Below are 14,402 nucleotides of genomic sequence, written 5' to 3'. Positions count from 1 at the left end.
TTGGGATCAAAGAAGCTGTCTTTGTGAGAGAAATCAGAGATCTGCTCCTATTCTTCTTTTATTACTGCTTAGCCCATATGTATGGTGTCATCTCTCCGAGGCTGAACTGAACTGGAACTAACCCTGTAACGGGGATTATTAGCAGTGGAAAGGGGAGGGGAGGGGGAGGGGGGGGGGGGGGGGGCAAACCCTATTTCTTCTGGGGGGCTGATCATATAGAAGCTATTTTTCCCGAAAACACGTAGGGCCGTCTACGTGCATGCCCTTGAAAGTTAAATAGACCTGGCATTAAATGACACTGGCTGCACTGGTGGCACCCCCCCTGGCTAGTTATTCCTCCCTAAGGCTTTTGTCCCAATTCACAATACAGGGGAATCCGCTTTATTGGATCCCCCATTTGTCTTGGCATTTTATCCAATTATCCGGCCTATTCTAGAGTCCGAAGTTGGCTATATGACCAGCTTTAGCGGCATTGGTTGGGGAGGGGGGTAGTTTTGAAAACCAATACCCAAACATAACACACAGACGCTCATAGAGGTTACCACTCTAACGATACGGAACTCCGTTTACAAAACTTTAATCATATGTTCCGATACTGTGCGATTTCTGTGAGATGCTTGATCTAATAAAGAGTTCAAATCAGTGGCTAAATGCACATGTGGAAAAGTACGCTTGACTCGCACAGCCGTGCGTCGGCAATTTGGCGGCATACCAAAACAAAGACGAACATGGCTCCGCTCGTATGCCGGAGAATATGACGTTACTTTCATAATTTTAAGTTAAAACAACGGTATTGGAGAGTGATAAACTCTTCACCTTCTTGTCTACAACTTGTGTCCACAAATTACTCTGAAATTTACGTCTTTCGCGGTGGAAGACGGAAAAAATTCACGTTCAAAACATTTAAAATGGCGGCGCGTGGGTTGAGATATCCTGCCATTCAATGCGCAAGATAGGTCATTGCGAAATCACACCCCTGTTGCGTTACGTGCGTTGTTGTAAATCTACGTAGCGCAGCCGAAATCAGCTCAATTAATGAGACAGTGGATATGAAAAAACACATTTTTGTAGGGTAAACCAAGTTTAGACGTTGTCTGAAGGGGAAATATGAACTCAAAAGCGTGTTGACGTTCCCATGACGTTCGCCCATCATGCCTTGCGGCAACCTAACAAAATGGCGCCTAACTCCAAATGTTCGCACGCTAGCTGTTGCATCTACTTTTCGGCGGCTCCAGGAATCGTCCAAAAACCTTACGAAAACTAGATATCCAGGATTCGTACTTCCGGTGCCGTCAATCATGGTGATTGACAGGACAGAAAACATTATTATGCACGCCCATGTTTCCATATATGGGTTGACCTCGTGAGACCTCGACAGACTCAAGTTGCAACCCGGAAGTGACCGCTGCCCTCCCCATGATAGGACGTCATCTGAATGCTACTAACACGTAAATAGAATGTGACGCTACACGAAAAACAACTTCAAACACACAACACATATATAGTCGTGCGACTGTTATTGTCTATCGTTGTGGAGAACGGTTGTCTTTAGACATGCGTTCAGAGTATTACGGGACACCCGCGGTGCAGGATTCCACTGCGGTGCGTGCGTGACCCACAGTGACCGCTTGCTCGCAAATCAAAAATGGCGGGAGAATTCCTTATTTTCGTCAGGCGTTCAGGCCGTTTTCTGGATATCCAGGAATCGTCCTCCTGTTCAGGCCGTTTTCTGGATATCCAGGATTCGTCCTGAGCCTGTTCAAGCCGTTTTCTGGATATCCAGGATTCGTCCTGAGCCTCTTCAAGCCGTTTGCTGGATATTGTTGTATCCAACTTTCGTCAGTATCTAACTTTCGTAATATGCCGAATCCTGGATATCCAGGAATCGTCCTGAGCAGAAGGACGATTCCTGGATATCCAGAAATCGTCGCAAACAGGACGTTTCCTGGATAGACGACGGTGTTTATCCAAAACGTGTACGTGGGGGTGGAGCTTCCTGTTTTCGAGGGAGGAGACTATGCGGAGGGCGGGGGCCTGTTGTTTTCGTCAGAAAGCCGCCATCTTTGTATCTCCCCGCAAGAAGATCGTGTAGTTTATTCTGTTGATCCTGGTGTTACAGAACTTATAATAAACGAATGTTGATAATGATACTTTGATGTTTACATGTTACTTACGTATCAGGCCCAAAATGCTTTTTGCGTAATGAATTAACAAATGGCAGTCAAGATGGGATAAAGTTATTGTTGTTTTCCGTATAGCGACACATCACGGTAACGTGTTAATAGCATCCAGATGGCGTCCCTTTGTCACACAAGTCCTGGTCCACATCCTGGATATCCAGGAAACGGCTTGAACAGGAGGACGCTTCCTGGATATCCAGAAAACGGCTTGAACAGGCTCAGGACGAATCCTGGATATCCAGAAAACGGCCTGAACAGGAGGACGATTCCTGGATATCCAGAAAACGGCCTGAACGCCTGACGAAAATAAGGAATTCTCCCGCCATTTTTGATTTGCGAGCAAGCGGTCACTGTGGGTCACGCACGCACCGCATTGGTATCCTGCACGGCGGGTGCCCCGTAATACTCTGAACGCATGTCTAAAGACAACCGTTGTCCACAACGATAGACAATAACAGTCGCACGACTATATTATGTGTTGTGTGTTTGAAGTTGTTTTTCGTGTAGCGTCACATTCTATTTACGTGTTAGTAGCATTCAGATGGCGGCCTATCATGGGGAGCGCAGCGGTCACTTCCGGGTTTTAATCTCTCGCAACTTGAGTCTGTCGAGGTCTCACGAGGTCGACCCATATATGGAAACATGGGCGTGCATAATAATGTTTTCTGTACTGTCAATCACCATGATTGACGGAACCGGAAGTACGAATCCTGGATATCTAGTTTTCGTAAGGTTTTTGGACGATTCCTGGAGCCGCCGAAAAGTAGATGCGACAGATATCCAGGAAGTGTCCTCCTGTTCAAGCCGCGGGACGCCATCTGGATGCTATTAACACGTTACCGTGAATGTGTCGCTATACGGAAAACAACAGTAACTTTATCCCATCTTGACTGCCATTTGTTAATTCATTTATATATATAATACGCAAAAAGAATTTTGGGCCTGATACGTAAGTAACATGTAAACATCAAAGTATCATTATCAACATTCGTTTAAGTTCTGTAACACCAGGATCAACAGAATAAACTACATGATCTTCTTGCCGGGAGATACAAAGATGGCGGCTTTCTGACGAAAACAACATGCCCCCGCCCTCCGCATAGTCTCCGCCCTCGAAAACAGGAAGCTCCACCCACACGTACACGTTCTGGATAAACACCGTCGTCTATCCAGGAAACGTCCTGTTCGCGACGATTTCTGGATATCCAGGAATCGTCCTTCTGCTCAGGACGATTCCTGGATATCCAGGATTCGGCATATTACGAAAGTTAGATACTGACGAAAGTTAGATACAACACTTGTTAGCACAGCGCTATCGGCTAGATTTTCTGTGGAATGTAACTTTCTTACGGTCCTTTACATGGCTTTACGCCTTTATACATACATTTACTAGTTACCTTTGGACTCATTTTGTAAGTTTTAAGGCATATTTTCCAATTTTTAATTTGTGTGACCTGACGTAATTCTATCCAAAAACCCGAAGTTTGAGACCGTGGGTTATCCAATTCTGCGATGTTCTAAACAATAGAATGAATGGCAAATGTTTTGGGATTTCCTAATTCTATCCGATTACCCGAATTATCCAAAAAGGCGTAATACGAATAATTGGAATCCCATGTACTATATTCACTAAATCTCCTATAAAGTTAGGAAGGTTCGACCAAATGAATGCTGGATATGAATATTTATAAAGGAAGTGACGCTGAATGTGTACTTTGCAGGTACAACTCTACATCGTATCAAATAAGAACAAACGTCTACCAATTTGAAAACTCCTCTTTTACATTTAATCTTCAAATCATACAATGGCGTATCTGTCAAATTGTGTTGAATTCATATGAGCTGGAATTTGAAGCACATACCTCCAACACACTAGGTGGTTAACAAAATGACTACTAGATATATTGTATGCAAGAAAATGCAAGTCTTTGCTTTAAAAAGTGTACATGTGAACAAGAGTGAAATAGCTGCTGTAGTATAGTGTGGATAGAAATTTGCCCTCCCCGTCATTTCCTTCTTTTACATTTACACACCCTCACACTCAGGGTTGACATCGCGGCAAAGCCTAACGATATCACCCCTGACAATTCAGCCAGGGTATTTGGGTATTTGGGGCGCCCTGCTTATGAATATTAATGAGCTTGCCTGATTTGTCGCGGGCCAATCAGCGACCGGATTGCAAGTTTCGAACAAACAGCGTACGGCGCGGCGTGTACAAAAATCTGTATATCTTTGCGTGATGGTAATGTTTTTTTTTTCGTATGCTAGGTCGGTACATGTATACGGTGATGCCGTGGTTACCCTATACCCACAGAACCGACAAATGTTAAATTTGGTACCTGATAAAGACGTCTGGATGCTGAAAGAACGTTACGCCGGTACTGTTATCTTGCTCTTGAATATTAATGAGTCGTCTTATATGGCGCCTTTCCGAGTTTTCGACAACAAAAAGCCGATAGGCTGACAGTTGGTTAGAAGCCACGCCCCAAATACCCAAATACCCTGGCTGAATTGTCAGGGGTGATATCGTTAGGCTTTGCCGCGATGTCAACCCTGAGTGTGAGGGTGCATTTACATTGAATAGCCAGATACAAAACCCTACTTGTACCTAATTATTTTTTCACCATTGTTTATTGTCCCCGTGCATGCATTTAGAGACATTATACACAATACATTAATATTTATCATACTTTCTATAGCTTCAAGTTTACTATTTGGGAGATCTACTACGATTGACAAAGTGGTTGAGTTTATTGCCTCCGGGCGTGCATTTAGAGGCATTACAGACAATACATCAATATTCAATATAATTTCTATAACTTCAAATTTAAAATTTTGGAGATATCATTAGATTGCTCTTTTATGCTTCAGTCGTTGATATAAACCAGCAGCTTACTGACTGACTGAGTTGGGGGGGGGGGGGGGTTGTTTTGTCCGGGTAGAGAAAACACTAGAAAGGCCGACATTTGCTTGTGAGGAAATGCAGCATATCTCCATCCCAATACAAGCATGTAATGTTCCATATCAACCTTATAACAAAACATCATCTTACTCCAAAATAGACTTTTAAAAATGACCCCCCCCCCCCATTCTGAATTTCGGTTAAGTTGGGTTTGTAATGACACTGCGGAACACAAAATATACATTTTGGGTCAAAAATGGCAAAATTCAAAATTAAAGAATTTTTAAGTGATGTACAACATATTTAATCATCTATAAAGATTCTGAGAAATTCTTGCTACATTACAGCAGTAAATAAATAAAATCTTTTGTAATTAAGTTTATTTTTCATAATTAAAGATGCAAAATTATGCTAATGTAAACCAGTCAGATTTGCCCTGAAGAAGTTGACAGACATTCATCAATACCATGCGACCGGTTAAATTAAACACTAAGTTGTTTACAAGAAATAGTTACAACTATTCTCTGAAATTCTTTCTATTTTCAGGTGAAGTAAATTTAGTCGACGTATTGGACAAGGAAAAGAGGACACAGGATGGGAATCACAACGGACAACTGGGCACGTAAATCCCTATTTATTCTGTTCGGAGTATTCTTGGGATACGGCCTGGCTGTGTTACCAAGCTTCTACACTTCCACTAGCACAAATGTCCCCCTACCACAGGGTTACATCGAGGCAGTGCAACGCCACATCTTGTCACATGATTATGTTCGGTAAGTAACAGTAACTCTACTAACTTCACCAGTGTCGCGTCAAATTTGTACTCAGCCTTTTTTTTTTGCTTCACAAGCATGCGTGGGTTTAGGATACTGCATTGCATACTTCCACTAGCACAAATGTCCCCCTACCACAAGGTTACATCGAGGCAGTGCAACGCCACATCTTGTCACATGATTATGTTCGGTAAGTAACAGTAACTCTCACCAGTGTCGCGTCAAATTTGTACTCAGCCTTTTTTTTTGCATCACATTGCAAGCATGCGTGGGTTTAGGATACTGCATTGCATGCTTCCACTAGCACCAATGTCCCCCTACCACAAGGTTACATCGAGGCAGTGCAATGCCACATCTTGTCTCATGATTATGTTCGGTAAGTAACAGTAACTATACTAACTTCACCAGTGTCGCGTCAAATGTGTACTCAGCCTTTTTTTTTGCTTCACAAGCATGCGTGGAGTTAGGATACTGCATTTTGAAGTTTCAATGTTTAATAAATGATATTCTAGATCTAGGGCAGGAGCTCCGGAGTTACAGAGGGAAGTTGGGCCAAAGAAGATACTTCTGGACTGCGGAGCTAATGTTGCTTCTACTGTTCAGGTAAGTAAAAAGGATATTTCTTTCTGGCTAAAAAAAAAACAGGATTCGCCACAAATTCATGTTTACCTCCATGAAATGTCATGGAATGGAGGTTATATTTTCTGTTATGTGTCTCTGTCTGTGTAGAAGATTACTCAAGAATGGCTGGATGGATTGGTTTCATACTTGTTGTGTTGGTGGGGTGTGATGAAAGCTCGAATCGATGAGATTTTGGGTGCCGTATCTGTCATTATAATCGATGTAATGATATCAGAAATCACCCCTATATGTGCAAGATATTGGAACAGGCATGTCCCGGGGCAAGGTGACGTATGTAGGTCAGGTAATTAATCACCCGTGGGCCATGTAGCCAGCAGCTAACAGTTGCCGCCAGGCAGCTGCTGTGATTAATGACAGTCTGGGCATAAGTGAATCAGGGCTCTGAATCCAAACGAGCCCTTCAACTGTGGTTTGAAAAATAACCAGCCAGCAGTAAGTTCAAACTAAAACTTCACTGTACCTACATTTTGTAATTCTATGTCTGTATGTGCCTTCAGGTCAATAAGTAAAGCTGCCCTTAACCATATTAACATCATAGATATGTGGCAGTATGAAAAACTAAGATGCATTGTAATTATCACACTTTGCATTGATTATGCAAATTAGGCCCTTATTTGCATGAATGATATCTGTATATGTTCTTACATTTATCAAGGTCCTATTGTGGAACACATTGTAATAGTAGGAGATCGTTATTATAAATGCTGATCAACTATTAATTTCTATAAATTGCATACTTCTGCAGGTAAGACGTAAAGATCTCGGACTAAAGTTTGCCAAATCCCTTCTTCTTTCTAACTTTCCCAACTTCCTCCCACCACACCGCTCTGAGGCACATAGTATAACCTCATAATGCTGACAACCTTAGACAGTTAAATGCCAAACATCACGCTTCAGGAACATCACGCTACCATATGCCGTCGACCTCTTAAACGCACATTACACAATTAAGTGTCACATTTTAATAATTACTTATCAGATGGACATTCTCTGTGTCATTAAATGAATACACCACTTCTTTCCCATAACATTTATAACCATTACTCTCAAATACAACCGACCATAAACATACATACCATCCACAAAAAAGCAATAAATATTTCATGGAGGTATGAGGTCCCCGAACTCTAGTTTAGTATAATAAGGCCATGTTGATTTCAATATACGGACTCGCGCGCGCGCGTGTGTTTGTGTGTGTTACACAAACAAAACACAACACACACAAACCACGAACTGATAACACACACACACACATGCACACACACACACACACACACACACACACACACACACCATTCATACAACACATACAGTTCAGTTCAGTTCATCCTCATATGAGGTGCCATTAACACATACACAAACACATAAAGACACTAAACTATGTCATCTTTTTATGGAGGTAAAAATGAAATGTAACCTTTAATATCTGAAGAAAACAGCTCAATAACAAGGACCTAATGTTACATGTTATGTGCAGTTATTTCGGGAGACCTACCCCGAAGGGAAAGACTACACTATCCACTCATTTGAGCTGGATGCGAGGCTGGCACCTTACTTTGCGTCCTACTCCAACCATGTTCTCCACTGTCCAGTCGCCGTGTCGGCTCAAGATGGTCAGTATTTCACTTTTAACCCTTTTGTTACTGTTAAAATGCCTTCAGAAGTTTTCCTTCAAGAAAAAAAGTCAAGGTGATAAAAAAAAAATAAAAGTAGAAGTAAAATAACAGTGATAAAAGAAGGTTAACTCCTTTGTGCTATACAGGTTCAATTCTTCTTTTCGCTTCTTTAGACAGTTTTCATTTCAGTAAGTATAAGGGCAGATAGGGTTTTTAATACATGATGGTTTATCCAATTGCAGAAGGAAAATGGAAAAGAAAATATGGGACGTTTCATTTGCTGTTTTCATAGAAGTACGATTTTGGAAACAGACGTTGAAGATAACATGGGGGGGGGGGGGGGGGGTAATGTTGCGTTAAATCCCAAGTGCCGGCAAGTTTCAGCCTTCTTTCCCATTCAGGGTGGGATTGTACTTTTTGTCATATTTAGCTCTCCAACAAGATCTTTTCAATGTGACTGACAAATGTTATCTGAAACGTCTGAATGTTTCGAAACTCATATCCAGTTGCTTGAGATTTTGCAATTTGGCGTAACCCACTAGTTCCCTACGGCATAAAAGCTAAGGGACTATATGTACACTACAAGAAAAATTCCATTTTTCATCTTACTTGTTTCTTCTTATAATCAGAAAAAATTCTTAAAACAAGAAAGCTTTCTTAATTTAAGAAAAAAATTTGTCCACGAGTTAAGAATTTTTTCTTAAGTAATAATTTCTTACAGCGTTTTTCTTAAACTGATATTATCATTCTTACAAGCTCTAAAAATTCTAATATTTTCCTAGAAATGACAAGAAAAAAATCTTGTCAAGCCTAAAAACAAGAAAATTAAACTTAGATTTCTAGAAAATTCTAGGAGTGAAAATCTCTCCAAGAAATCATTTCTTAACTCAAGAAAATTAAGAAATAATTCCTTGTTTTAAGAATCACTGTTAAAAGAATCTTCAATTTTCAGTTCTTATTCTTTCTTGAAATTCTGAATAGAAGAAAATTTGTCCACGAATTACGAAAAATCAAGTAACCTAGAAAAAAGAAGAAAATTATTTTTTGACTTTTTTTATGCCCTCACAGGAAACATTTCTGCCTACGCCGAGTCGGCGTGGAAACCAGACAAAGGGAAAGTCAGAGGCAAAGACATGCAGTGGGGAGGTGGAGCGATCTACGTGTCTAATTCGGAGAAAAATAATGAAAAAAGCGGCAGACGATTCGGTGTGCAAAACGTCATACCGATGGTGGATCTTTCCACGTGGATACAGAAAAACACAGGTATGAGATCTTTGAACTCTTGTTTAAGATTACGTGTATTTTCCATAGACACCGACGAAATAATACCGCTTCTACTGACACACGACATGTATATGATTTGTTGGCTTTTAAAATCTTCTTTCTTGTAGGTAGTATTTTGCACAAAAAGTACCATTATTTTTTGTTCAGCACTGGAAGACTACGTCATTTTCAAACTTGATGTTGAAGGAGCTGAGTACCCAATCGTGGAGAAGATGATCAAAGAAGGCACCTTCAAGTGGATAGACAAGTGCGTGATTTGACTTGTCATGTCCTTTTACGTCTTACTATAAAGCCTTCGTCGGAATTTAAGCGACGACGGCCGTTTTCTTTTCGGCCGATGTTAGGAAATAGTTCGCCGTATTTCAAAACCGCCTGAGTGTCGACCGTACTTTTCGCTAAAAAAAAATCACAAATTGGACGGGACTCAGGCGACGTCTATCAAGCACTAATGATCATATCTTTTCCATGAGATGGTAGAATCTCTTGGACATTGTAGTTTGAATCGACTAACCTGGTGAAAAGCCAATATTTTGAACAATTATAATTTCTGAGTTTTGGGAAATAAGTAAGACATGAGTGCGGTGGACGGGCACACTAAAATGATCATTATATTAACAGGAATTTTTCAAAAGGCTAATCCAAAAATCTCATAAAATGTTCGAAAATCGTAGCCGCGGCCTCGCTGAATTTAAGCGTAGCTTCTAAGGACCCGCGAACGTCGGCCGATCGCAAACTGCTCGCCAACACGTCGGCCGAGCTAAATTCTTGATTTGTGAAGGGGGCCTTAAGCCTCTTTACAGATCAAGAATTAACTTAAAGCTAGGTCGACGTGTTTGCGAGCTCTAAATCGTCTTTTTCGGCGGAAGAACGACCGACGTCCTAACGATTTTGCGGGCTTCGGACGATTTTTAGCAGCTCGACTGCGCAGTAAAAAAAGGGGCCAGCAAACTTCTATTATGAGCCAAAATAAATGTTCATGCTATCTACAAATAACATTGTAGCAAGCCTTAAAAGGGTAGCTCTTAAGATGTGACATATCTGAGTGGGTGTAGCCATGACTCACCAACGTTGCAGAGGACTGGTGTGTCAATGAAACATCCCAATAGTTGCATCATATATTTATATATAACTCGTTTAAAAACGAGACAATATTATACTGTCCTGAACCAGCACATAATGCTAGCCTGATTGTTAATACTACATGCCATGTGTAAAATAGAATAGTTTCTTACATTTTTAGATACTTGTAACTCATGTAGATAAACTGTTCTGTATGTATTGTATGTACAAGTTGCCATACACTGTATCCTTCAAGTTCTTCTTAATTATATCCCAACATTTCAGGTTTTATGGTGAGTTCCACAGCTGGGCCGCTGTACCTGGATGGTCGAGAGGAAGAAAGCAGAAACTTCGGGACACCATGAAAACCCATGGCATCAAAATGCTGGATTGGGCGGGGGAGCACAAAAGATACCAAGACATGGAAGACCTCCACAAAGTCGACGTAAGTGCAACAATTATAGAAGTCATATCTTCTTTCCACAGCCCTGAATTGAATTTAAAAAAAAAAACAAAAAAAAAACACATCTGATGGTAAGGTACTGTGACTTGAAACACCCTCTCCTGTCAGGTAACTAATTAAAATATTTTATACGGTAGAACGTGGTCAGATCTCGACCAAAAAAAGTGACCTTTGACCTCTGCTCACTACCTCCAAGAGAAATGAAAAATCTAAACTTCTAGAGCCTTCTGCAACTACATGTACAACACATGGCTAAAAGTCTGTGTTTTTTCAACACAATTGAAGGTTAAAAACCCTTACACACACCTTCAAAGTCCTAACATAAAAATATTTTACAGGCACTTTTACCAAAGGTACCTCACTTGTCATTTATCCTAACGTCCTCAGAAGAAGTAGGCTGACAGTTTGGCCTATACGACTGCGCGAAAATTTACCTTGCAATAATCCCTTCTTGTTGCATAAGCGCGGATCAGCCATTAGCCAATCAGATACACTCCATCATGTTGCTTAACGAAAGCTACCAGCCAATCACATCGCTTCTTGACTGTAGGCGGCGACGTGATTGGCTGGACTCAAAGAGAAGGGAAGCGATTGGAAATAGGTAAGGTTCACTTTAAGATAGGGGAGTATTCACCCAATGTTGGTTTAATTTGTAATCAGATCCCTGGAGACACCCCCGGAGTTGCTGGAGAGGTCTACTCCAACTGTTCCCGCTCTCCTGGCGGTCCGGCCCGCCTGTCCCTGGCGGTTCAGGTCGGGATGAACAGGAAGGCAGCCCACAAGCTGGTGGAGACTATACGGGCCCACCCCAGCAACATGCCGGTCACACTCTTCGTCTACGGGGACTTCGTGCAGGGGCATCCGGAGCTGATCACCAAGTGGGCTGAAAGATATACCATAGGAATACGAGAGGTATGTTCTTTTACGCAACCATTTTTTTCTCACCTGATGACGTTTCGATGTCTGTGAATCATCTTCCTCAGAGCTTTTAACTGGAGTTCTGCTTCTCGCAGCTATATGTAGCCGGTGTAGGTGGCGCTTTTGCGGCGAGAACAGTATCCGGAACATTGCTGAGCTTGTAACCCCCTTCGTCCCGGTTCATCACTGGGGTGGACTTCCTTATCCAGACTTCTACTTTGATGTAGCCGATGTAGATGGCGCTTTTGCGGCGAGAAAACAATCCCAAAGGCGGGTAAGCTTGTATCCCCCCTTGTCCCGGTTCTCCAGAACTCCAGTTAGAAGCTCCGAGGAAGGTGTCTGAGAGACATTGAACGTAAGCCAAGTGAGTACCTACATGTTGTGGAGAAGAATGGATTATCCTTTATTCTACCAACCTGATGAAACTATTTTCGGAAGTATCAGGAGAGCTTCAGTAGAAATACACAACTTCGGATTACATCATAGCTATGCTCTAAATGTACTAATTTTCTTTTAAAAACGTCCTTTCAGAACGCACCATTTCCGGCAGATCACTGGATCCTTCAGAACGCAAACGTGATGCGGATGAGTTTAATGTCGGCCGTACAGCGGATGAAAGAAGTCGGACTACAAGCAGCCTACTACTATCCTGATGGTCTGTCGGGACGAGTGAAAGACGTCGCGAAGAAAAGAGGGTTGCGGATCGTTCAACCGACAACCAAGTTTCCTCCGAACATGGGTTAGTATGGTGTCATCCATATTTCCACGCCACGCACATCCCTTGTATTGTAAGCAAAGGTAGCAACAGGCCTGGCGTACTTGACTGCAATCTGTCATTCCCGCTGCGTTTAATAGCGTTTGCCAGCCATCGTCAGCCAATCACGTCGCCGATGACGGTCAACAGGCAACGTGATTGGCTAATGATTCTTTACCTTTCATGACAGGAGGGGGGATCTGATTAGACGATGGATGGGAAGGACGGAAAGCAGTACTCTCCAAACAGAGGTTGGTGGGAAATATTGTGACCTTCATCCACAATATCTTTCGTTTTCTGTCAACAATCCCCACCAGAAAACAGAAGATATATGGTAGAAATGTACATGTCACAGTCTTTCCAACCAACCTCTGCTTGGAGAGTAAGCCAACGTGATCAAACCATTGCTTCTTCTGGGATTTTAAGTGAAATCTGGGCATTTTTTAATTTTTGGAGTGGTTGCGGTAGGAAAGACCTAAACTTGTTGAATTAGTTGTAAATAGAATGACCTTTCTCAATCTCGGGGGATTTTGCACCCCCCTAAAATAGTGGCATCGTCGCCAGCTATCTGTTTTGAGCCAAACGGGTCAATCCAAGGGCTCTGATTAGGGGGTATATCTCAAGACTAGCCGTATAGAAATTATTGGAAATGAATTGAAGAGGCTATCATTTGAGGTAAGTTTGTATGGTATGAACTTTTGATTCATGAGATAATAGCACATTTCTTTCTGCAAATTTCCCGTTGGATAACATATATTCCTGGGGAAAATTGTAATTGTGGCGTCACCCCTTCAGGAACACTGCTAACGGAAGACAACTACTACAAGTACAGAGACGTGGAGAGGACACCCAAGGCACTCCGTATCCTGTATGAGCGCATCTCTGACGGAGGGATTCTCAGTCTGGACAGTGACCATCTAGACAGCTACATGATCTCCGCTTTTCTCATGGACTACCTGTACGAAAACTCCGGCTTTGAACTTGTCAATGTTGGCAACTGTTTGAAGTCATAGAATCCGTCTGAAATTGTCGAATAGCACCGGTGCATCTTCTCTCTAATTAAGCTAAGTGCTTAAAAACTGTTATTTGTTGTCGTTTTTCATGGCCGCTCCTTTTGTCATTATATCTAATGTGCGGTGAACAAGTTGGTAGCAACTTGAGCGGATATACTATGTACATGGTTCTATATAGACTGGTGTAACTAGATCACTTCAAGAAATTAGAAAAAACTCAAAATCTACGGCAATGATGTATTAGTATTGTTATAATCGATGAAAGGCATAGTGTACCGATTATAAGTTAAAAGGACCAGATTTTCAGGACCCAACTGTTGGTTCTTTTAAAACAGTATCATATTTTTCTCAATGCAGTTTTATTTCGCTAAAAATATAAAATACATGCAATAATTATGGAAAACTGTCAATATGTCGTTATGATAAACAGATGAAACAGCACCACAACTTGCTTTTTTTTATATCTGAATTCTTAAGAAGATATCTTGCCGAATGTTTGCGATCGTAAACTCTAGTCGTTTTTTTTTAAATAAAGAATTAAAGTAAACAATTGTTTGTGATCGACATTTTGCGTTGTGTATTTTATCCATGAGTAGGTCATCAACACACACACACACACACACACACAAACACAAACATACATACAAACGAACGCAAAAGAAAAGATATCCTTCCAGGCAAAGTTTAGTAGTTAGTCAACAAAAATATAAGTAAAGACAATAAACAAATGTCACAAAAAAAGAATCAATGCATAAACAAATAGCATGTTAGTAGAAGACGAAAAAACAACTCAAGCAA

The 14,402-nt window shown here is 41.4% G+C and overlaps 1 protein-coding gene across 1 annotated transcript; it reads left to right on the top strand.

Moving 5' to 3' along the window:
• Window positions 1-5,636: 5,636 nt before the first annotated feature.
• On the top strand, window positions 5,637-13,990 carry LOC118403482. Its single transcript, XM_035802205.1, has 9 exons — window positions 5,637-5,855; window positions 6,368-6,458; window positions 7,975-8,110; window positions 9,182-9,376; window positions 9,545-9,644; window positions 10,742-10,901; window positions 11,580-11,831; window positions 12,369-12,576; window positions 13,387-13,990. The coding sequence occupies exons 1-9, from the start codon at window positions 5,677-5,679 to the stop codon at window positions 13,602-13,604; spliced, it is 1,539 nt and encodes a 512-aa protein (XP_035658098.1). The 5' UTR covers window positions 5,637-5,676; the 3' UTR covers window positions 13,605-13,990.
• The last annotated feature ends 412 nt before the right edge of the window (window positions 13,991-14,402 follow it).

The sequence above is a fragment of the Branchiostoma floridae genome, chromosome 16 (genome assembly GCF_000003815.2).
Source record: "Branchiostoma floridae strain S238N-H82 chromosome 16, Bfl_VNyyK, whole genome shotgun sequence".
In the NCBI taxonomy this organism is placed as follows: Eukaryota; Metazoa; Chordata; class Leptocardii; order Amphioxiformes; family Branchiostomatidae; genus Branchiostoma; species Branchiostoma floridae.
The sequence above is the reverse complement of the archived record's forward strand: the minus strand, read 5'-3'. Positions and strand labels throughout refer to the sequence as shown.